Source organism: Carcharhinus amblyrhynchos, chromosome 15 (genome assembly GCF_965287045.1).
Source record: "Carcharhinus amblyrhynchos chromosome 15, sCarAmb.v2.hapA, whole genome shotgun sequence".
Lineage (NCBI taxonomy): Eukaryota > Metazoa > Chordata > Chondrichthyes > Carcharhiniformes > Carcharhinidae > Carcharhinus > Carcharhinus amblyrhynchos.
In genome coordinates, this window is record NC_137338.1 from 68,299,049 (window position 1) to 68,323,017 (window position 23,969).

General features: G+C 42.3%; 1 protein-coding gene across 1 annotated transcript in view; it reads right to left on the reverse strand.

The window, feature by feature from the left end:
- vwa8 (von Willebrand factor A domain containing 8) overlaps window positions 1-23,969 on the reverse strand; it is a 329,616-nt gene that overhangs the window by 217,981 nt on the left and 87,666 nt on the right. Inside the window, exon 13 of the mRNA XM_080204136.1 lies at window positions 6,145-6,305. Coding sequence (XP_080060262.1) covers window positions 6,145-6,305 — 161 coding nt within the window. The remainder of the gene's footprint in view (window positions 1-6,144; window positions 6,306-23,969) is intronic.

The window sequence follows — 23,969 nt, forward strand, 5'->3', positions numbered from 1 at the left end:
GGTGCTCAACTCATAGATCGGCAGTTCCGATGCGCCACAGCGAAAAACCGCACCGATCTCCTCAGAAGGCAAACACAGGACACAGTGGACAGAGTACCCTTCGTCGTCCAGTACTTCCCCGGAGCGGAGAAGCTACGACATCTTCTCCGGAGTCTTCAACATATCATTGATGAAGACGAACATCTCGCCAGGGCTATCCCCACACCCCCACTTCTTGCTTTCAGACAACCACACAACCTCAAACAGACCATTGTTCGCAGCAAACTACCCAGCCTTCAGGAGAACAGTGACCACAATACCACACAACCCTGTCACAGCAACCTCTGCAAGACATGCCGATCATCAACATGGATACCATCATCACACGTGAGAATACCATCCACCAGGTACATGGTAAATACTCTTGCAACTCGGCCAACATTGTCTACCTGATACGTTGCAAGAAAGGATGTCCCGAAGCATGGTACGTTGGGGAGACCATGCAGACGCTACGACAACGGATGAATGAACATCGCTCGACAGTCACCAGGCAAGACTGTTCCCTTCCTGTTGGCGAACACTTCAGTGGTCGCGGGCATTCAGCCTCTGACCTTCGGGTAAGCATTCTCCAAGGCGGCCTTCACGACACACGACAGCGCAGAGTCGCTGAACAGAGACTGGTAGCCAAGTTCTGCACACATGAGGACGGTCTCAACAGGGATCTTGGGTTCATGTCGCACTATCTGTAACCCCCGTGACTTGCCTGGGTTTGCAAAACCTCACTTACTGTACTGTCTGGAGACAATACACATCTCTTTAAACTGTGATCAGTGCTCCTTCCACTCACATTATCAGCCACTTCAGGTCTTGAACAGCAGGTTAGGTGTAAGGATTCGCATTCTAATCAGTAATCTCTAAACTGTCTGTGCTTTATATGCTCTGTCTGAGGCCAGAACTCTCCATTCACCTGACGAAGAGGCAGTCCCCTCGAAAGCTTGTGAGTATATTATCAAATAAATAGGTTGGACTAAAACCTGGTGTTGTCAGACTTTTTACTAAGATCAAGCAAACATGGCAAAACTGTCGAAGTGTCAGGCATATATTTTTCAAAGATAAAAGCAAAATACTGCAGATGCTGTCATTTGAAACAAAAACAGAAAATGCAGAACTTTTGTAAGTTGCAGCTGATGCAATATACGCATGCAGTGTGCACTCTGTTTAACACAGGGTCAAGCATAAATCACTATATTGATTATTATAGTGGGACTGCAAAGATCTGAAGGAACAGTGCTCTCAACAAATTTGAGCAAATTTTAAAATAGTTTAAGGTGGTCCCTTAATGTTTGCACATAGGCATTGATTCAAGTTACATCTTAGAATTATCAGCGGACTTTCATCCTCAGTCATCCCCTAATATTTATTCAATACTGTGTAGTTCCGTGATTGGACATATTCTCTTAATGAAAATCCATTTTCGGAGCATGTTCAATTTCTCAGATTTTAAATTTTCTTCCATGCAGAAAGTTCCAGGAATTACATAAGATATGTTAGATATGTTCAAGAGGGAGCTGGATGTGGCCCTTGCGGCTAATGGGATCAAAGGGTACGGAGAGAAAGCCGGAGTGGGATGCTGAAAGTGCACGATCATATTGAATGGTGGTGCAGGCTCAAAGGGCCGAATGACCTACTCCAGCACCTATTTTCTATGTTTCCTTAACAGATCATTTCAATGGAGATTCATACGTTAAAATGTATACAGGATCCTGATTGGCTCTTGAGAATAAACTTTATTTATGTGAACTAATACATTTGCAATATTCCAGATCATAAATACAATTTAAAAATTATTAAAGATCCCAATCTTGGACTTTGTTTTCTTTAATATATTTCATTATTATTTACCTTCTATCCAGCAGGCATTTTACATATTTCTCTGAGCTGTCCAACCAGATACACCAACTCCCATCATCCCCATAACTGCAGCAATTACCCCACTATAACCTAGACTGCAGCACCTATTCACTCCAAAAAACCCGACTGAGTACAGCACAATCCTCATCCAGCCTCCTACATACTTCTAGATTGCAGCAGTTTTCTCCACTCTCCCACCCCTTGGAGCAATGTTCTCCTCCTCATCCTTGGAGCAGTTTTCCTCCACCCAACCCTCCATCCACAATCCCCTGGAACACTTTTCCCTCCAAACCCACTAGAGAAGTTTTCTTTCCCCTCCATCTCCTCCAGAGCTGTTTCTTCTATCCTCCCCAGTGCCCCTGCAGCAGTTTACCCCCTCCCCCTAGCCAGAGCAGTGTTCCCCCATCCCCCACCCAGAGCAGTGCTTCCCCTCCCCCCCCACTTAACCACTCCCAAGTGGTGTGGTTTTCCCACTCACGTCCCGCTGACTCCCTCTTCCTGACCGATTTTATCCCCCCACTCCTATGTAGTTTTCTTTAACACTCAATCCTCCCCTTACCTCCCCACTCCCCACCAGACTGCATAGGTCTGAGAATTGAGAGGTAAATTCAGGCACACAGGTTCCAACAGGTAAGTTACTGGCAGTTATGTTGCAGCAGGTATGTTTCCAGTGAGCTCAAGGGGGAAGGAAACATCCACACCAGTCTGAGGGTTGGGTAGTCCTGCCTCATGGGTTGGGGGAGAATTGGAAGTGACGGGGGGAGGGAGGTGAACTGTAGTCTAGTCCACTGGTCTTGCCGGCAAAACCTCCATCCTGAAGTGTCCTTTTGTCGCCCCCAGAATTGGTCAGCCTGGCAGACTTGGCAACAATAACAAACGTGTTGATGGAAGATGTGCCTGAGTCATCAATAACAATGGGGGCAGTGGAAACAACAGCAGAGGAGAAAGAAACAGAGGTGGTAGCTGAGGCAGCGGTGACAGAAAAGGTATCAACAGGCAGTGAGGAGAGAGTCAAGATGTTCAGAAGGAAAGGGTAAAATGCCAGGTGAAATAGAAGTGGTGAGGGAACTTCTTGGGAAAAAATTGTAAATAAACAGTGAGGTTTGTTGTTTATTTTTCCCATTATTAAACAAAGGAGGCTGCACTGATTGCTTTTGATGCCTAACAATCACACCTGATATCTAATTAGATATCAGATTTTGAACGCCAATGATCACTTCCACAAATTTCGTAAACTGTGATGGTTTTTGAACACTGAGATGACTCCTGAAGTAGGAAGGTCATGATGTTAAAATTGAGCACTTTTGAAGTCAAATGAGCACTAATTCTACATGAATGTTTGTTCCAAATTTGATGTTAAATGGTGTAGTGATTGTTTTGAACTTAATTACACACAGAATCATTAGCAAAGCATTCTGACTAGATTTGCATGGTTATGAAAAATTACAAGCAAATGGAATTAATTATTTTGGACTCGCTTTTGGAAAGCCAGCAGATACAATGGGAGTGCCTCCTTGAATGTTGCATGAATATAATTTAAGATCATTAAATATGAACAGTGACAATTGGGCCCTTTCACATTGCTTGCTCTATAATGCAACACTTCTCCAATTAATCACTTGAATGTTTGAGGTTGACAAAGTAGCTGTGAGATTACTCTATGAACCACATAAAACAGACATCCCTTTCAAACTGGTGAAGTAAACTGCAGCCATGGCATGATTTTGAAAGAAAAACACTGAATTTATTTTGTTCTGGTCATTCCATAAAGAACCATAAATATGCAGCAGTCTAAATAAGAGTCGTGTGTTCAAATTATTTTCTAATTTCCTGCTTTGATTTACTTTTTGATGTGAAACCAATCAGTACTTATATAAAATTCTGTCAGTATAATCTGAATTATTCATCTTATAGCTTCACATGTTATATTACAGAGTAGGTACAGAATGTAAACAGGACTATGCCAGAGTTTATGACCAACACAAACCTCCTCCACTTCTACTTCATGTTATCCCATCAATGTATCACTTTATTTCCAGTAGCCTCATGTACATTTCTAGCTTTCCTTTAACTTCATTTAACCATTCTATGTCATTGCAAGTTCCACATCCTCTCTTGTAGTCATTATTGGATTTTTTTTAGTGGATATGTAAGTATTGATTGCACTGAGTTTTGGACCTGCTGCCAAATGAAAATATCTTTTTTTCAAAAGTTTATTTATTAGTCACAAGTAGACATACATTCACAGTGTAATGAAGTTACTGTGAAAATCCCCTAGTTGCCACACTCCGGCACCTGTTCGGGTACACTGAAGGAGAATTCGGCATGGTCAATGCACCTAACCTGCACATCTTTAGACTGAGGGAGAAAACCGGAGCACCGGGAGGAAACCCACACAGACACAGAGAGAATGTGCAAACTCCATACAGACAATGACCCAAGCCAGGAATCGAACCGGGGTCCCTGGCGCTGTGAGGCAACAGTGCTAACTACTGTGCCACCATGCCACCCATTTTCTACATCTAACCTATCAAAACACTCATTTCAAAGATCTTAATCACTCACCATTCACTCCAGATGAAAAATAAGCCAGACTGCTGTTTCACTCATGCAAGACAGATTTATGGGTTTATGAAGTATATATCTGAAATGGACACTTTAAAACAAAATGGAGTTGAGAGTTCAGGTGACCTTTTCTTTCTGGTCAATATGCATGGAACTCCACAAGGTCCTTGGGCTAATCTTCGTGGCTGGACAAACCATTAAAATGAAAACCAACTTTTGGGCTATACCTTTGAGAAGTCACTAAAATGCAACATACCTTCCCTGTAATTAATGGCTTCCCTTCTCCAAATAATTAACAAAACTGTTTTCACGTAGAGCTTGCAAATGTTTTGGCTTCAGAGCTGAACTTCAAAGAACGGGTGTGAAAAAAATCCAATTCAATCACAATAGTATGCGAATGAATGGGTAGAGCTATCCAAACTCTCAAAAATCTTTTAAGACGACAATGGCGGAAGCACTGGTTGCAGTGATAGGCTTCAGATAAGGGAATGTAATATGGCACATCTTTAGAGCAGCAAAAGGAAAAGGATCTGGACCAGAAAGGAACATGATTCTGTCTAAAAACCATCAGGACACAAAGAATACAGGTTGACCTTTACCTCTCTAATTGAGAAACCAACCAGGATTTTGCTCAGGGCATTAATTTCATTTCCACTGCAGTGGAACAGGAGAAATCTGCTACCACAAGTAATAAGGCACAACAAATTTGACTTCTTATATGTTCAGAGTCTACTCTTCAACAGACCAAAAATAAATCTAACTCCCAGAATCTCACTCCCCGACACACACTGCCCAGAATCTCTCTGTGTGGAATCTCACTTCTTGACACACCTTGCTCAGAATCATCTCACTTCTGATTTGCTGAGAATTGAAATCCTCCCATTCTCGTTTGCTGAAATCTGCTACCCTTTGCTTTCTGTTGTTTGGCATTCACAAGGCCTGAGTTTATCAGTCATTTGAACTAACAAGGTGACACTGAGACACTGTATGAAATTGAAAATACACTTGAAAAAAATAAATTGAAAATCATTAAAAGCCTCAAAATTCACAGCTAGAGTTAACTGCTTGATTAGTTGATTCTGGTGATAATCTGGGCTTCCTGCCAATTTGATTGCTACAACCTAGGGTTTACATTGACTGTGGGGATGTGGATGCACTTTATGCTGATCAGATATCCGTGATTATGTTGACAGGGTTAAATGAAGTGGAGAGGAGGTTCATGTGGAGCATAAATCCCAGCACAGGTCCATTAGGCTGAAAGTTTCTTTGCTGTAAAATGCAACGTAATTCCAACGTAAACATTTGGGAAAAATCTGTTCTTAATTTCTGCTAACAGTCAAAACACACAACCTTCGAATAATATTAATGTTAAGTATTTAATAAATTTTCAAGACAATCACCATTTTGCCTCAGAATATACTGGGAGAATGGATTAGATTGGTTAGATCTACTGGGGGTAAAGGCACAATGGATTTGTTGAACATCTTTCAATACCTCAAATTATGATTTAATAGCAAAACATTTGGATCAAAAATCATAATATTGGTGTTCCCAGATAAGAACATGGTTTAGTTTCTTGAACCAGCCTGGAATTTAACAACTTTAGGAAGAATTGTTGCCCCCAGTGAGTAATTATTCAATTTCAAATAATGCTGAAGGAGGAAAAGAAACATTCATAAGTGACTTTACCTCTGAAGAATCGCCAGTGTTCCAGGGTTGACGCGATGAATGCCATCCAGGACAACAAGCTTTCCTTCTAAGGCAGCAGTAATCAACGGTGCGGGTCGCCAAGCTGTGTCACCATCAGGAAGAGTGTATCTCTGCTGAAGTAAATCTCTGGCAGTCATGTCCTATTATAGTGAGAAAAATCAGTGTCAAACCTTGCTGGCCAGTTTGAGCTTGGGTTGATGGATCAGCATTGCCCACACAGAGCCAAGGAACTGCTCAAGAAGAAAAGGATAAATCAGAACACCAGGACCTAATAACCTGTGATTATACACCAGGTAACAACAAATGGATTAACCTTCCAATAGGGTTCCAAGGCACCATGGCATATAGCTATGCGTACAATGATGGCAAAGTTTCAGATGGATTAACTAACCACACCTTCCTTGAATACACATTCACCACACGATAGGTTTGGGCGGCACGGTAGCACAGTGGTTAGCACTGTTGCTTCACAGCTCCAGTGACCTGGGTTTGATTCCTGGCTCGGGTCACCGTCTGTGCGGAGTTTGCACATTCTCCCCGTGTCTGCGTGGGTTTCCTCTGGGTGCTCCAGTTTCCTCGCACAGTCCAAAGATGTGCGGTTAGGTGGATTGGCCATGCTAAATTGTCCCTTAGTATCCCGGGATGCGTAGGCTAGGGGGATTAGTGGGTAAATATGAGGATAGGGCCTGGGTGGGATTGTTGTCAGTGCAGATTTGATGGGACGAACGGCCTCTTTCTGCACTGTAGGGTTTCTATGGAATTTAGCCAAGTTTGACTAAGCAGATCAAAAGCTAAATATCCATACAAAAAGGTTGTATGGAAATAGCATACAATGTAACATTATGGTGGGATGTGATACACATTGACTCTGGTTTCCAGCTTGTAGAAGTTTGTTTAATTTTAACCAAAACAAATCAAAGATTGCAGGTTTGAGGGAATGGTGGGGGGAGAATGGAGGAAGGGAAACTTGTCTGCTATTAAAGTTTATCTGTTACTTGAGGGATGAGGAGATTCCCTAGGGCAGTTAATCCATCTAGTTCATTATCACAGTTTTCATACACTTTATACACTATGCTAATTAATACAAATATAGATGAAAGGAAGCCTTAATTTATGTTTGGCCAAAAACTTGGCAGAGGGAATATAATGCAGGAAAAGGTGTATTTATACACTGTGGAAAGAGGAATAAAGGAACTGAATATTATTTAAATGGAGAAAGACTGCAAAAAGCTGCAGCTCAGAAGGATTCGGGGGTCCTTGTGCACAAACCTTAAAAATCTAGCATGCAAGTTTAGAGGTAGTAGAATGTTGGCCTCATTTCAAAAGGAATGGAGTATAAAAATAGGGAAGTTTTGCTAAACTTATACATGGCACTTGTTAGACAACATCTGGAACACTGAACATTTTAGTCTCCTTATCTAAGGAAAGATATACCGGCATTGGAGGCAATCCAGAGAAGGTTCATGAGGTTGACCCCAGGTATGGAAGGATTTTCTTATAAGAGGTTCAGTATTTTGAGACTGTACTCATTGAAGTTAAGAAGAATGAGAGACAAACATATTGAGACATATAGGATTCTCAGAGGACTTGACAGGATAGACGTTGAGAAGTTGTTTCCCTCGTGTGAGAATCTAGGACCAGAGGGCATACATAACCTGAGAGTTGGGGGTCGCCTATTTAAGACACAGATGAGGCTAATTTCTCCTCTCTGAGGGTAGTGAATCCATGGAGTTCTGTATTGTAGAGAGCTACGGAGGCTGGGTTGCTAGGTATGTTCAAGGCTGAGGTAGACAGATTTTTAATCAATAAAGGAATCAAGGATTATCGGAATAAGGTGGGAAAACAGAATTGAGGGTTATCATTTCAGATCAGTCATGATCTCATTGAATGGCGGAGCAGATTTGATGGCCAAATGGCCTACTTCTGCTCCTATGACTTATGAGCTCGTGTTCTTAACTGAGATGCTTCACAAACGGAATTGTCAAAAAATGTTTATTAGCATTACTAATAAATATAAACAACAATGCCTTTTGCTTTACCGGACACAATCACAGAATCACAGAATTCCTATAGTACAGAAGGAGGCCATTCAACCTATCAAGTCTGTCCCAACCACAATCCCATCCAAATCCTATTCCCATTTCCCCCCACATATACCCTGATAATCCCCCGACACTCGGGGCAATTTAACATGGCAATCAATCTAACCTCCATATCTTTGGACTGTGGGAAGAAACTGGAGGAAACCCACCCAGACACAAGGAGAATGTGCAAATTTCACACAATTACCCAAGGCCGGAATTGAACCTGGGTCCCCGGCACTGTGAGGCACCAATACTAGCCACTGTGCCACCGTTCCACCCAATGGAAACCAAGGGATTCCTATCTTCCAGATGGTATCAGTGAGGAATACAATTGGCTGACTATTGCTATCTACTGCTGAGCCACCAAGTTGCCCCCAACGTTCTTGCGCACAACAGAAGTAACTGTTCTGATGTTGTGAACTCTCTTCACCGAGCATAAAATCAAAAGCACTGCAGACATCCTTTCAGTGCAATCTATGGTCCCTGCAACTCTGTGGCCCTGAGATAAGCTCAGTTTGCCCAATATACTGAATGATGATGAGGCATAGGGCTTGGACATCCCTTTATGCATTCACTTGGAATTTATGGACAGCCCAGGATCATGTCCTGAGTACCTCACATTGGACAAAAAATGAATAATTGCTGAATCTGCTCCTAGGGACCAGAAATGCAACGTGAGTGCATTTTATACATTGATTCAAACCCAACAAGACAACTTGCATCAGATTGCGGAAATTCATCTCTGCTGATAACAATGCCTTTGTTACTCAAACTAGTGGGGCCATATAGTAAAAAGAAAGAGGTTTTCATTTACAGTGTCTTTCCCAAGCTCAGGATGTCCCAAAGTTCTTTACAGCCAATTAAATACCTTTTTGAAGTATACGTTCCATTGTAATGTAAGAAACATGGCAACCAATCTGCACCCAGCAAAATCATAAATAAGATAACAACCATTTTCATGATGTTTGTTAAGGAATAAGTATTGGCAAAGACAATTGCCAGGAAAAATAGGGGAGATGTGAAAATATCAGGGAAATCTAATAAATAGGAATATTTTCTGCTAGATATTTACCTTTACAAACTATGGAAAATGTAAGCTGCTTAAGGCAGGGACAGTTCAGTTATGCTAATTGAACTAATGTTTTTGATACGTTGATGAGTTTCGCAATATTGCAAATAGATAACAATGGCGGACAGAATATAAGGGTTTTGAATACGTTGTTTAGAGGTTCAAAGGAGGAAATGAGATTTCAATTTTGCATTTAGACTCTAAAAAGTAGACTCACAAAATTAAAGTAATTAACTTTGAATTGTGAAGAGGTTGGTTCAGATTAGGGAAGATCAAAAGGGAAAGACGGTATATCAGGAGATGATTAAGCCTATACAAGAATAGTAGCTTCTGACCTGAGTCATAGCAGGGATAGCTGTTTAACTCTTGTGAAGAGAATTGGTCTTGAAAAGCCGGTTGTTTATTTTACCTCAGAAGCAAACCCCAAAGAGATGTAACTGCCCGATGTGATAAATGTTACTCGATTTTTAAAATAGTTTTTAAGTCAGTAAGATGTTATGGAACGCTCAGATAGAATTAGCTCTGGAAGTTGTGAAGTAAAGGTAAAGTAAACTTGAAACAACTGCTTTCAGCCATATTTTGCAATTTGACATAATGTGAAGACAGGGTTAAAAACCACTTGGTCAACAAGAAGCAACTGGTCTTATTTTGCAGGAAGCACCTACCCATAGAGTTAATCAGCTTTTCCACATATATTGATGTCCCAGATGTTTGGTGATGACCTTTAATAAAATACTGTTTATTCAGCAATAAATAAGCTCAAAGTCCCCTTAACTAAGACAATGGCAGTACACAGGGTGGGATTCTTTGGCTGCGTCTTGGATTGTGGAAGGAAACCGGAGCAAACATATGCATACGCAGTGAGAAGGTGCAAACTCTGCACAGACAGTGATCCATGCTAGGAATCGAATCCAAGTTCCTGGCGCTGTGAGGCAGCAGTGCTAACCACTGTGACACTATGCCTCCTTGAAGTTACCATTATCCTAAAAAGTCAACTTCCTTAATGTACAACCTCTGCTTCTCAATCATTCATTCACTGATAAGTAATCTACGTAAGCCACCTAACTGAACTCTGTCGAATAAGTGATACTCTAGATAATACCATTGTCAAATTTGCCAGCTCCACAAGGGAGCACAGATGCTTCTTGTATATGCACATCCAATCTTACACTCTGCTGTTCAGTTTCACAATACTGCACTCACATTACAGAATGATTCCAGAACAGGAGGCCGCTGTTTCTGGCAGTAAGACTAATGCAGCCAGTCCCAGAATCCCGTTTTTTCTCATAGCTCAGCAACTGCTTTCTCGTCAGCTGTTAACCCTTCTGAAAGCCACAGCTATATCTGCTTCCATCAGACTCTCAGACAGTGGATCCTAGATCCCAGCCACTCTCTTAGTAAGGCTGATTTTCCGCCTGTTCCTCTTTTGCCTCTCACTTTAAATTGCTATCCTCTGGTTCTTGTTTCTTGTAAGAAGTCTCAGAACACCAGGTTAAAGTCCAACAGGTTTATTTGGTAGCAAAAGCCACTAGCTTTCGGAGCGCTGCTCCTTCGTCAGGTAAGTGGGAGTTCTGTTCACAGACAGGACATATAAGGACACAAATTCAATTAACAAAATAATGGTTGGAATGCAAGTCTTTACAGGTAATCAAGTCTTAAAGGTACAGGCAATGTGAGCAGAAAGAGCGTTAAGCACAGGTTAAAGAGATGTGTATTGTCTCCAGATACACATCTCATCTGTCTGGATACAATACACATCTCTTTAATCTGTACTTAACAGTCTCTCCACTCACATTGTCTGTACCTTTAGGACTTGAATACCTGTAAAGGCGTGAGCGAGCGGGAAGGGGACAGAGAGAGAGGCAATGGCCGAGAGCAGAGAGGGGGAACAGCAAGCACCAACCGACTGAGTTTTTAAAAAATTGTCACATTTACCTCACAGTTAAGCACTGTGCACGCTGAGGATGTCAATACTCTAAAATGGCTAGAACCATAAGTTGAGTCTGTGCTAAGTAAATAACATAGGCAAGGAATAACACCCCAGTACAGGAACTAAAAAGTTTTTTCATCCATCAATTTCCAAAACAACAGAAATAACTTTGGTTCTGCAGGTTGCTGCATACTGAAACTTTCAAATAGGTACCCATGAGTAAAATGAACCATTGCAAATGCATCAATTAACTGGCAAAACACTGAGAAAGATTTTGTGTTAATATCGTAGTCAAATAGCACAGAAACAGGCCCTTTGACCCACCATTTCTAAGCTGACTGTCAAATATCTAATTCCATTTACCAACACTTTGATTTGATTTAATTTATTATTGTCACATATTAACATACAGTGAAAAGTATTGTTTCCTGCATGCTATACAGACAAAACAAGTTCATAGAGAAAGAAACGAGAGAGTGCAGAATGTGGTGTTACAGTCATAGCTAGGGTGTAGAGAAAGATCAACTTAATGTAAGGTAAGTCCATTCAAAAGTCTGACAGCAGGAGGAAAGAAGCTGTTTTTGAGTTGGTTGGTACGTGACCTCAGGCTTTTGTATCTTCTTCCCAAGGTGGGAGAGAGAATTTCTGGGGCGCGTGGGGTCCTTAATTATGCTGGCTGCTTTGCCGAGGCAGTGGGAAGTGTAGACAGAGTCAATGGATGGAGTCTGGTTTGCATGATGGATTGGGCTACATTCACGACCTTTTGTAGTTCCTTGCAGTTTTGGGCAGAGCATGAGCCATACCAAGCTGTGGACCATAGCCTACAATGCTTCGGCGATTTAAGTGCTTGCCCAGTTGCTTGTTAAATGCTGTGAGAGTACCGACTCCACCACCCTCTCAGGCAGCAACCTCTGGGTGAAGAAATCTTTCCTCAGATCCCCTCTAAACCACTTGCTCCTCACCTTAAACCTCTGGTCTTAGACACCTCTTCCATTGGGAAAAGTTCATTATGATCTACGCCTCTCATAATTTTTCGTACCTCTATCAGATTGTCCTCAGCCTCCTCTGCTCCAGGGAAAACAAACTCAGCCTATCCAGTCTCTCCTCATAGCTGAGGCTTTCCATACCAAGCACCATCCTGGTGAATTTCCTCTGCACCTCTCCAGTGCAATCACATCAGTCTGATAGTGTGGCAAGCAAACAAACACAATATTCCATTGGTGACCTAACCAAAGTTTTAGGCCTTCCTGCTCTTACATTTCATGCCCCGAATAATGAAGGCAAGCATCCTGTATGCCTTCTTCACCACCTGTGCTGCCACCTTCAGGAATCTATGGACATGTACACTGACACTCCCAAGGATCATTATAGTTCTGTGTGTATCTCTGACCCATATCTGTCCTCCCCAAATGCATCATCTCACAATTAATCAGGATTAAATTCCATCTGCCATTGCTCTGTTCAACTTACCAGCTGATCAATATCTGTCTATAGCCTCAGACTACCCTCCTCATTATCAACAACACCACCAATTTTCATGTCATCTGCAAACTTGCTAATTATACCTACTACATTCATATCCATGTCATCGACATATATAACAAACAGCAAGGGTTTCACCACTAATCCTTGTACACCACTGGTCTGTACACCACTGGTCACAGGCTTCCAATCAGCAAACAGCAAGGGTTTCACAACCAATCTGTACACCACTGGTCACAGTCTTCCAATCACAAAGGTAGCCCTCCACCATTATTCTTTGCCTCCGGTTGACAAGTCAGTTTTGGATCCAATTTGCCAACTTTCCCCAGACTCCCTGGGCCTTTTGGACTAGCCTTCCAAGTAGTACTTTGACAAAGGCCTTACTGAAGTCAAAGAACAAAGAACAAAATCAGCCCGGGAAAGAGGCCCTTCGGCCCAACGAGCCCGCGCTGCCATCTCAAAACCACCGGTCCACCTCTCTACCCATGACCCCTATCTAATGTTTTATGGCCGTCCAGGGAAACTGATTTAGGGACAATTTATTCCTGCCAATCAGCCTAACGGCACATCTTTGGGATGTGGGAGGAAACCGGAGCACCCGGAGAAAACCCACGCAAGCACGGGGAGAATGCACAAACTCCCACAGACACCGGCCCAAATCCATGTGTCTGCACAGCAATCAGCGATAGTCACTGAGCTGTCGTCTTGCCTAGTATCTTGTCCAGTTTAGGCACACACTGACGACATGAAGCACTAGGCCAATCTCGAACAACCAAGAGCAGCCCCAGTACTACCCATCGCCTGTATGCCCCTCGTTGGACACGAGGTGGACCGACTTAAAACCTGTGAATGAAAGAGAAAAAAAAAACATTATTATCATACTATATCCATTTACATTACCAGGGATGCCCCAATGCTAATGACCCTTATTTAAAAGGTTCTCCCATATCCACCCATCTCCAACTCAGTCATGTGCCTGTCTAAGTTACTCTTAAAGGACTCTAGCATGTTTGCCTCCACCACCTTACTTGGCAGAGCATTCCATACCCCCACTAATATCTGTGTTGTACCACTCCCCCCTCACCTTAAGTCCATGGCCCCTTGTCCTACGTGTCTCTATTATAGGAAATAGCTTACCTCTGTTTACTCTATCTATACCCTTCATAATCTTATATACCTCTATTAGATCCTCCCTCAGTCGACGTCCTTCAAGGGAAAAGAGCCCCAATTTCTTCAATCTTTCCTCATACCCCAGTCCTTCCATACCAGGCAACATCCTGGTAAACCTCCTCTGCACTCTCTCCAGAGTCTCCACGTCCTTCCGGTAGTAAGGTGACCAGAACTGTATGCAGTACTCCAAATGCGGCCGAACCAACGTTCTGTACAACTGCAACATTAGACTCCAGCTCTTATATTCTATACCCCTTCCTATAAAGGCTAACATAAATATAAATATAAAGTCCATGTAAACCACACCAACTACTCTACCCTCATCAATATATTTAGTTACCTTTTCAAAAATTCCACTAAATTAGTGAGACTGGATCTCCCACCAACAAATCTGTGCTGACCATCCTTGATCAACCCCTGCCTTTTCAAGATTAAGCCTGTCCCTCAGAGTATTTTCAAATAATTTCTCTAATGATGTCAGACTAACTGGCCTATAATTACCTGGCTTATCCCTGTTGCCCTTCTTGAATAAAGGTGCCACATTAGCTATCATCCAGTCATTTGGCACTTCACCTGTGGCCAGGACGATTTAAATATCTACATCTCCATGCAATTTCCTCCCTTGCCTGCCATAACAGCTTGGAGTACATCTCATCAGGTCCAAGGGATTTATGTACTTTTAAGCCTGCTAAAACACCTAATATTCCTCTGCAACAATCTCACCAAGGCCGGTTTATTTACAGTGGTAGTCGAGTGCCATTCAATAGCTATATCATGTGGATAATTGATTGCCAGCCAAGGTGGAGCCAGCTGGTTTTAAACCCCCACTGCTCCTTCCCTACAGGCAAGCTTTCACTCGTCTACTAGGGGAGCTCATTCTCAACAAGGTCCATGGCGGCATCTATTGAAGATCCCCCGTGGCCATAGCATTTACTTTCCAAACGTCGCTGGATTCCGGGGAAGTGCCGGAAGATTGGAAAACGGCTAATGTTACGCCGTTGTTTAAGAAGGGTGCCAGGCAAAAGGCGGGGAATTATAGGCCGGTTAGTTTAACGTCTGTTGTAGGAAAAATGTTAGAATCCGTGATCAAGCAGAAAATAGCGAGGCATCTTGAGGAGAATTGTTTGGTAGAGCAGACGCAGCACGGTTTCGTTAAAGGGAAGTCGTGTCTGATGAATTTATTGGAATTCTATGAGGATGTGTCTAGGGCGGTGGATAGAGGAGAGCCGGTGGATGTGGTCTTTCTTGATTTTCAGAAGGCGTTTGACAAGGTGCCTCACAAGAGGTTACTGCAGAAGGTCAGGGGGCATGGAGTTGAGGGTAGGGTGTTAGCGTGGATAGAGGATTGGCTGTTAAATAGGAGGCAGAGTGTGGGGGTCAATGGGTGCTATTTGGATTGGCGGTTGGTGACTAGTGGAGTGCCCCAGGGGTCGGTGCTGGGGCCTCAGCTATTCACCATTTATATAGATGATCTGGAGGAGGGAACCGAGTGTATGGTGTCGAAATTTGCTGATGACACCAAGATTGGTGGAACGGCAAATTGCGCGGAGGGTGTGGAGAGTCTGCAGAAGGATCTAGATAGGCTGGGCGAATGGGCCAGGAACTGGCAAATGGAATTTAATGTTGGCAAACGTGAGGTTGTCCACTTTGGTAGGAATAATGGTAGGAAGGACTATTACTTACGTGGCAAAAAACTGCAGCATGCGACGGTGCAGAGGGACCTCAGGGTCCTTGTGCATGAGTCGCAAAAACCCAGCCTGCAGGTGCAGTAGGTGGTCAGGAAGGCGAATGGGATGCTGGCCTTCATAGCGAGGGAGATTGAATATAAAAGTAGGGAGGTCTTGCTGCAGCTGTATAGGGCATTGGTGAGGCCGCAGCTGGAGTACTGTGTGTAGTTTTGGTCACCGCACTTACGCAAGGATATTTTGGCCTTGGAGGGAGTGCAGAGGAGGTTTACTAGTCTGATTCCGGAGTTGAGGGCGTTGAACTATGAGGAGAGGCTGAATAAACTAGGCTTGTACTCGTTAGAGTTTAGAAGAATGAGGGGAGATCTTATTGAGACATATAAAATGTTGAATGGGATGGATAGGATAGAAGTGGAGAGGCTCTTCCCGCTCAGAAAGGACAGTAGGACTAGGGGGCACAGCCTCAGGATAAAGGGGGGGGCGGTTTAGAACGGAGTTGAGGAGGAACTTCTTCACTCAAAGGGTAGTGAATCTCTGGAATTCTCTGCCCGTTGAAGTGGTGGAGGCTGCCTCGCTCAATATTTTTAAGACACGGGTTGATAGGTTTTTGATAGGCAGGGGGATTAAGGGTTATGGGGAGAGGGCGGGAATGTGGAACTGAGCCACGACAGATCAGCCAAGATCTTATTGAATGGCGGGGCAGGCTCGAAGGGCTAGATGGCCTACTCCTGCTCCTATTTCTTATGTTCTTATGTTCATCCTCCTTAGCAATCTTAATATGCTCTTGAACTTCACCATCCCAAATGAAATCTCCAGCTACAATGTCTTTTTCCTTAGTGAATACAGATGAAAAATATTCACTTAGGACCTCACGCACATCCCCATACTCGAGACACAGATTGCTCTTTGGTCTCAAATGGGCCCCACTCTTTCCCTGGTCAATCTCTTGCTCTTAATATACTTATAAAATGCCTTGGGGTTTTCCTTATTCTTTTCTGTCAATGATATTTCGTGGCACCTCTTTGCCCTCCTAATTTCTTTTTAAGCAACACTCTATACTCTCTATACTCCTTAAGGACTTCCCCCATTTTTAGTGCTCTATACCTACCATATGTTTCCTTTTTACTCTTAACCAAACCCTCGATATCCCTTGACATTCAGGATTATCCTTATCTCTTTCCAAAATGTGCACACAGATTTACTAGCACGTCTCCTAAGTTCCAAGTAACTTATGACACCACATTTATTTTGCTCAATCCTGCTAGTGGAGCACTGATAAAAGTTTTTGACCTTTTGCAGAATTATCAGTGGACCTCACCATATAAATGAAGAATGGAATGTTCTATGTACTTATGAATCAACAACTTACATTTTTACAATGCATTTAACTCAATAAATAATCCCAAAGCTTTTCGCAACAGCATTATAAAACAAAATATGATGCAGAGCCACATTCAGGGATATTCAGTCAGAGATGGTCAAAAGTTTGCTAGAGATAGAGATGTGCAGTTTCTTAAAAGAGGAAACTAAGGGAGAGGGGTGGAGAGGTGGAAGGAGGGAATTCCAGGGGTTAGGACCTAGGCAGCTAAAGGCATTGCCACCAATGGGAGGGCAAATAAATCAGAGATATTCAAGAAGCAAACTTGGAGGTGATATACTGGAGGTTTGTAGGGCCTACAAGCCAGTGAGCCTCACATCTGTGGTGGCTAAATTATTGGAAGGTATTTTGAGAGCCAGGATCTACAGGCATTTAGGGATGCAAGGTAGGTTGTTGCATAAGGTTAAATCTCATGGGATCCAGGGTGAGGTGTCTAAGTGGATACAAAATTGGCTCTGACAGAAGTCAGAGGGTGATTGTAGAGAGTTGTTTTTCAAACTGGAGGCCTGTGCCTCAGGGATCAGTGCTGGGCCCACTGTTATTTGTCATTTATATTAATGATTTGGATGAGAATATAGGGGTCTTTATATGGCCTGTTTGTGATTTGAACTCCTACTCATCTGACAAAGGGGCAGCCAGCACTCCAAATGCGAGTGGCTTTTGCTACCAAATAAACCTGTTGGACTTTAACCTGGTGTTGTGAGACTTCTTACTGTGTTTACCCTAGTCCAACACTGGCATCTCCACATCAATAGAATTTGATGCCAGTTAAGATACAAACAGCAGCGTTTTGGGTAATCCCAGTTTTGTGGAGTATAGAATGCAGAAGATCAGCCAGCAATGTGTTAGGATAGTCAGATTTCAAGATGGCAGTGGCATAGTGGTATTGTCACTGGACTGGTAATCCAGAGACCTAGGGTAATACTCTGGGGACCTGGGTTCAAAGCCCACAACAGCAGATAGTGAAATTTGAATTCAATAAAAATCTGGAAGCCATTGTCAAGTGTTCACAGAATCACAGAATCCCTACAGTGTAGAAGGACGCCATTCAGCCCATTAAGCCTGCACCGACAACAAGCCCACCCAAGCCTTATCCCCATAACCCGATATAGTTACCGTGCTCATTCCCTCCAACACTAAGGGGCAATTGAGTATGGCTGAACAACACAGCCCGCATACCTTTGGAGTGTGGGAGGGGCACCCAGAGGAAACCCATGCAGACATGGGGAGAATGTGCAAACTCCACACAGTTACCTGAGGCCAGAATTAAACCTGGGTCCCTGGCACTATGAGGCTGTAGTACTAACCACTGTATCACCATGCCACCCAAGTGTTGTTAAAAATCTATCTGGTTCACTGATGTCCTTCAGGAAAGCAAATCAGCCATCTTTACCTGTTCTTGCATACATGTGACTCCTGACCCACAGTGATATGATTGACTGTTAAATACCTTCTGAAATGGCCTAACTCTCAGTTCAAGGCAATTAGGGATGGGCATGAATGCTGGTCCAACCAGCGACACCCACATTCCCTGAACGGATTTAAAAAAAAAGGGGGTTCAGCAGCAGGCCTGATCATTCAGAGGCGAAGTCAGACAATATTGCAGGAGTTCCTCAGGTTAGCATCCTTGGCCCAACTATCCTCTGCAGCTTTATCAATGACCTCCTTTCCCTCAAAAGGTAGGTAGTGGGGACATTCGCTGATCATTACATAATTTTCAGCACCATTCATGCTCATATGCTGAAGCAGTCCATGCCCAAATGCAGCAAGACTATAATAATACCCAGGCTTGGGCTGACAAGTGGCAAGAAATAATCGTATCACACAAGTGTCATGCAATGACCATCTCCAACGGGAGAGAATCTAACCATTGGCGCTCTTGACATTCACTGGCATTACCAATGCTGAACTTCTCATGATCAACATCCTGGAGGTTATCATCGATGAAAAACTGAGCAGGACTAATCACATAAACACTGTGACTACCAGAGCAGGTCAGAAGCTCAGAACCCTGTGGCTAGTAACTTAGCTCCTGACTCCCCTTGGCCTGTCAGCCATCGACAAGGCACAAGTCAGGACTGTGATGGAATACTTGCCTGGATGAGCGCCGTTCCAACAACATTCAAGAAGCTCAACACTATTCAGGACAAATAGTCCACTTGATTGACATCCGATCCATAAACACTGACTCCCTCCATCAGCGAACAACAATGGCCTCAGTGTTTACCATTTACAAGATGCACTGCAGGAACTCACCAAGACTCCTCAGACAGCAGCTTCCAAACCCACAACCCATTATTATCTAGAAGGGCAAGGTAGAAAACACATGAGAATATCACCACCTGGAAGTTCCCTTCCAAGCTACTCACCACTGGGTCTTGGAAATATATCACTGTCCCTTCACTGGTGCTAGGTTAAAATCCTGGAACACCCCTCCCAAACAGCACTGTGGCAGCAGTTCACAAAGACATCTCATCACCTTCTGCAGAGCAATTAGGGATGATGTTGGTCTAGCCACCAATGCCCACATCCGTAAATGAAAAAAAAGGTGGAAATAGGCAGTCTCTGAGTGATGCCATGAAGTTGTGGTCGCATGTTTATCTCAGGGCCAACTGTGCACCAATACTGTTATCAGGGTGAGAGATGGACCCAGTTGCTAGAGAACGAGTCTTGGAGCGGGGATCAAAAACAATGGCTTCAGTCTTCCCAAATTTTAATTGCATGAAATTTCTTTTCCTCTGCATATCAAATAATTAATCTGAAAATTTAGCAACGATAATGGAGTTGAGTGAAGTGGTGGTGAGATAGAGATGGATGTTGTTGGTGTGCATATGAAGATTATTGATGTGCCTTTAGATGTTGTCATAAGGATAAGAAATATGAGGGGCCAAGGATAAATCGATAGGTGCAGTAGTAGGGAGAGATGCCATTGCGATTGATATTCTGTCTATGCTGATTTAGATAAGACTGGAACCAGATGATTAATCATTTCAAAGGCTGCAGACAGATCAATATGGACAAGGAGGCAAAGTTTATCTTTGTCAGAGTCACATAGGATCTCATTGTGACTTTAATAGGAGACATTTCAATGTTCTGATAGGAGGGACTCAATTATGGTGTTTTAAGAAGGATGAACATAAATGTGGGTAGCCATAACATATTCAAGGACACTGGGGATGACAGGGAAATTAGAGACACAACAGTGACATACAAGAACAGTGGGGTCCAGGGTTTGTTTTTTGAGGAGAGCGTGATGGCAGCAGATTTAAAGAAAAGGCAACACCAGGGAGAGAGAACCATTAACATTACCAAATAAGATGGTGGGGACATGGGGGTCAAGTTGGGCAGTCTACAGTTTAGTGGGATGACTTTATGATAAGGGATCTTTGCAACAAAGATGATCACAACACAATGAAATTTCACATTCAATTGGAGGGCAAGATATTTTAGCCTGAGACTAATGTCTTAAACATAAATAAACAGGGAAAATGGGTTAAAAGTTAAGATGGTGGAGAAGGAATGGCAGATATTTAAGTTTATAATGTTTCTTCAGAAGGTTCTTCAGAAGGAACTCTTCAAATACAGACAATAAAAACATAACAAAACTTACACCAACTTATAAATCAAACAAAGGGTTTAATAAAGAAACTTCATTACTCCAAACTTGGGGCCTCACCCTGAGCCAATCCAAGTTCTCCACAATTCCCAACAGTTTCTTATTTATAGTGAGTCAGTTGACCATCACATCATCTGTAATTGCTTCCATGGTTTACTGGGTTAGCTGACCCTTACAGTTTGTTACCATTGGTCATATTATATCCAATACAAAGTTGTCACCAGTTACATTCTAACAGATTTCCTTTATTTTTAATTTTTTTTCAAAATAATTATAGACAAAATCCTCAAGTATTCTTAACTTTTCAGTACCTGTGCCCCTTTTTGTAAAGCAGTTGGATATCTTCAGATTTGTACCAATCCAATTAAGTTTGGAAACTTCCTTGTTTTCCAGCATTTGTTTAATGCTGGCCAAATTAATTCTTAGTCATTTCTCTGTTACATTTTTTGTTCAATGAAAACATTGTCCCTTAAAGACCAATTGCCCACTTAACACTCAATTGGTACTTTCTTACCTGATGTGCCCATAAAAAAAAATTGTTAATATGTCAGACAAATATATCCCCATATCCAACGCCTCCACTAACGTACTCTTTTTATTTCCTTTGCTTCCCAGGCCAAGGGGGCAATATTTTTCTTCCTTACTGACCAGGAATATCACAAATCCAGCATCACTTGAATGTCTATCTGGCAGATTGGCATGTGAGGCACAACCGAGTTCATATTTTCCGCTTCTCCTAGTGCTGGGAATTTAATTACACACTCCTCCTTGTTTAAACTTTTTAAATGTTTATTAGCTTGCAAGATCTGTCTGACTGTTGTGTGCCTCAATATATTACTGAGCTCCAGGACATTATAGCTCCCATCTGGTCTTGTCTGCGTGCATAGCCAATTTAGCTGTCCTATCATACTCCTCAACAATTCTGTTTCTTCTTCATTGGCCGTTCCTCTTTTTTTTTTGACTTTTTTCTCGCGATGGGAATGAGATCAATACTGTTTAGATATCCCTGTTGACTCATCGTTACACCAGATGTACTTTGTCAGATATCAAGACCAAGATATCGAAAAGCACCAGCTGCTTGACTCCCTACTTTAAATTCTGTTTTTAGCTTCTCAATTATCTTTATGAGACTAATTATCAACTATGGAACTTAACCTATCTGCCACCAAAACAATACCTTCCTGGTCTTTATCCTCATCACTATCAGTTTCCACATATTGTGTCACCTGTGGTTTCTTCAATTTCTTCTTTTCGGGTAGTTTATAATGAAACAGCGATTCACAATCCCTCTAGCATGCCTTTGATTTAAATATTGTCTATCAGTTTCCCTTGTGCATCTTCTTTCCCCATTTTGAATAACTGTTATAACCGTTTTCAACACCAAGTCTGTAATTAATGCAACTGTCTCTGATTAAGGGCCTTTGTGTACCATTTGGTCTGGCACACGGCTGAGTCACCATTCTCCGTTCCGGGTGCTATGATCTGGATTGAACAATGGTGATGGGAAAAACTTTTTTAATGATGCTGACATTTGATCAAAGAAGGGCTGTGTTCCCCTTAATTGTATTCCAGTCATTAATAAAATTTGCGACAGACATGCACAGTCCAACAGCTTAAAGGCCAATAATGCATCTGGAATCTCCAAATTAAATTTCATTAGCCTGTTACAGCCCCTGTCAAAATCCATGGTATACTCTTCCACGGATTGGGTATCTTGTCTCCTAGTCCTGTCAAACATCACCCATCCTTCATAATTCTCCAAAAACTCATCTTTTTTGTAAAACTTATCTAAGTATTGTAGCAGGAACCATAGCTTTTTATTTAGGGCATCTGCTTTGTTCTTATCTTGCTCCTAATTGGAAGCGACAAAGCTAATGCCATATCTTGCTTTTTTTTCAGTATTGTGGTGACAAGGGTCCACATTTCCACCTCTGCCTTCCATTGCCGATATGGTTCAGCATCTGAAAAGACAGGGGAATAATCAAATCCCACTGGTTTATTTCTACTTTCTGCCATGGTTGTAGCATTTCATAAAAAAAACAAACACCAAATTTTTCCTTTGCTGCCAATTTTTCTTTGCGTTTTCCTTTGCTACCAATCTTTCTTCAGAAGAAACTCCACAAAGTAGACAATAAAGAAAAATAAAACTTTACTGCAGGTGACAACCTGGGCACTCCAAGAATATCAGAAAAGCAGAGGGCAAAAAGGGGCATGGAACAATCACAATCATTCAGGATAAACTATTAGAACATAGAACATAGAACATTACAGCGCGGAACATTTTATTAGGAAAAGTAATGGAACTAAAAGCTGACAAGTCTCTAGCACTAGGTAGCCTGCATCATAGAATCATAGAATAGAATCCCTACAGTGCAGAAAGTGGTCATTTGGCCCATCGCGTTTGCACTGACAAAAATTCCTTACCCCACAATTCCACATATTTACCCTACCAATCCCCCTGACACTAAGGGTCAATTCTGCATGACCAATTAACTTAACTTGCACATCTTTGGACTGTAGGAGGAAACCAAAGCACCCAGAGGAAACGCACACGGACACGCAAGAACGTGCAAACTCCGTACAGACTGTTGCTCGAGGCCGGAACTGAACTCAGATCCCTGGCGCTGTGAGGCAGCACTGCTAACCACTCTGCCACCGTGCCGCAAATCTTCCTAGAATCTTAAAGGAAGTGACTGCAAAGATAAAGCTGCACTGATTGCAACATTCCAAACTTCTCTAGATTCCGTATAGGTTTCAACACATAGGAAACGCTACTATTCAACAAAGAAGAAGACAGAAAGCAGGAACTATAGGACAGTTATTCTAGCATCCCTTAATGGGGAAAATGCTAAAATACATTATTAAAGGATTAATAGCAGGTCATTTAAAAAATCACAATACTATCAGGCAAAGTCAACATGGTTTTGTGAAAGGAAAATTGTATTCTTCAAATTTATAGGAATTCTTTGACAATCTGACCAGCAGGGTGGATTAAGGGCAACCAGTAGTGTACTTGGGTTTCTAAGAGTACGTGTAATGAAGTGTCACATAAAAGATTACACCACAAGATAAGAAAGAGCTCATGGTTTTGGCAATGATAATATTAGCATGGATAGTGGATTGGCTAATCAACAGGAAACAGAGAACCAGCATAAATCAGTCATTTTCAGGGTTGGCAAACTGTAACTAGTGGAATGCCACAGACATTAGAGTTAGGGTCTCAGCTATGTTAATGATGTGAATTAATGACTGGATTGTAGACAATTTACTGATGATACAAAGAAAGAAAGCAAGTTTTGAGGAGGCGACAAAGAGTCTGCAGGGGATATAGATAGGTGAAGTGAGTGGGCAAAAATTTGGCACATATAATGTGGGAAAATGAGAGGTTGT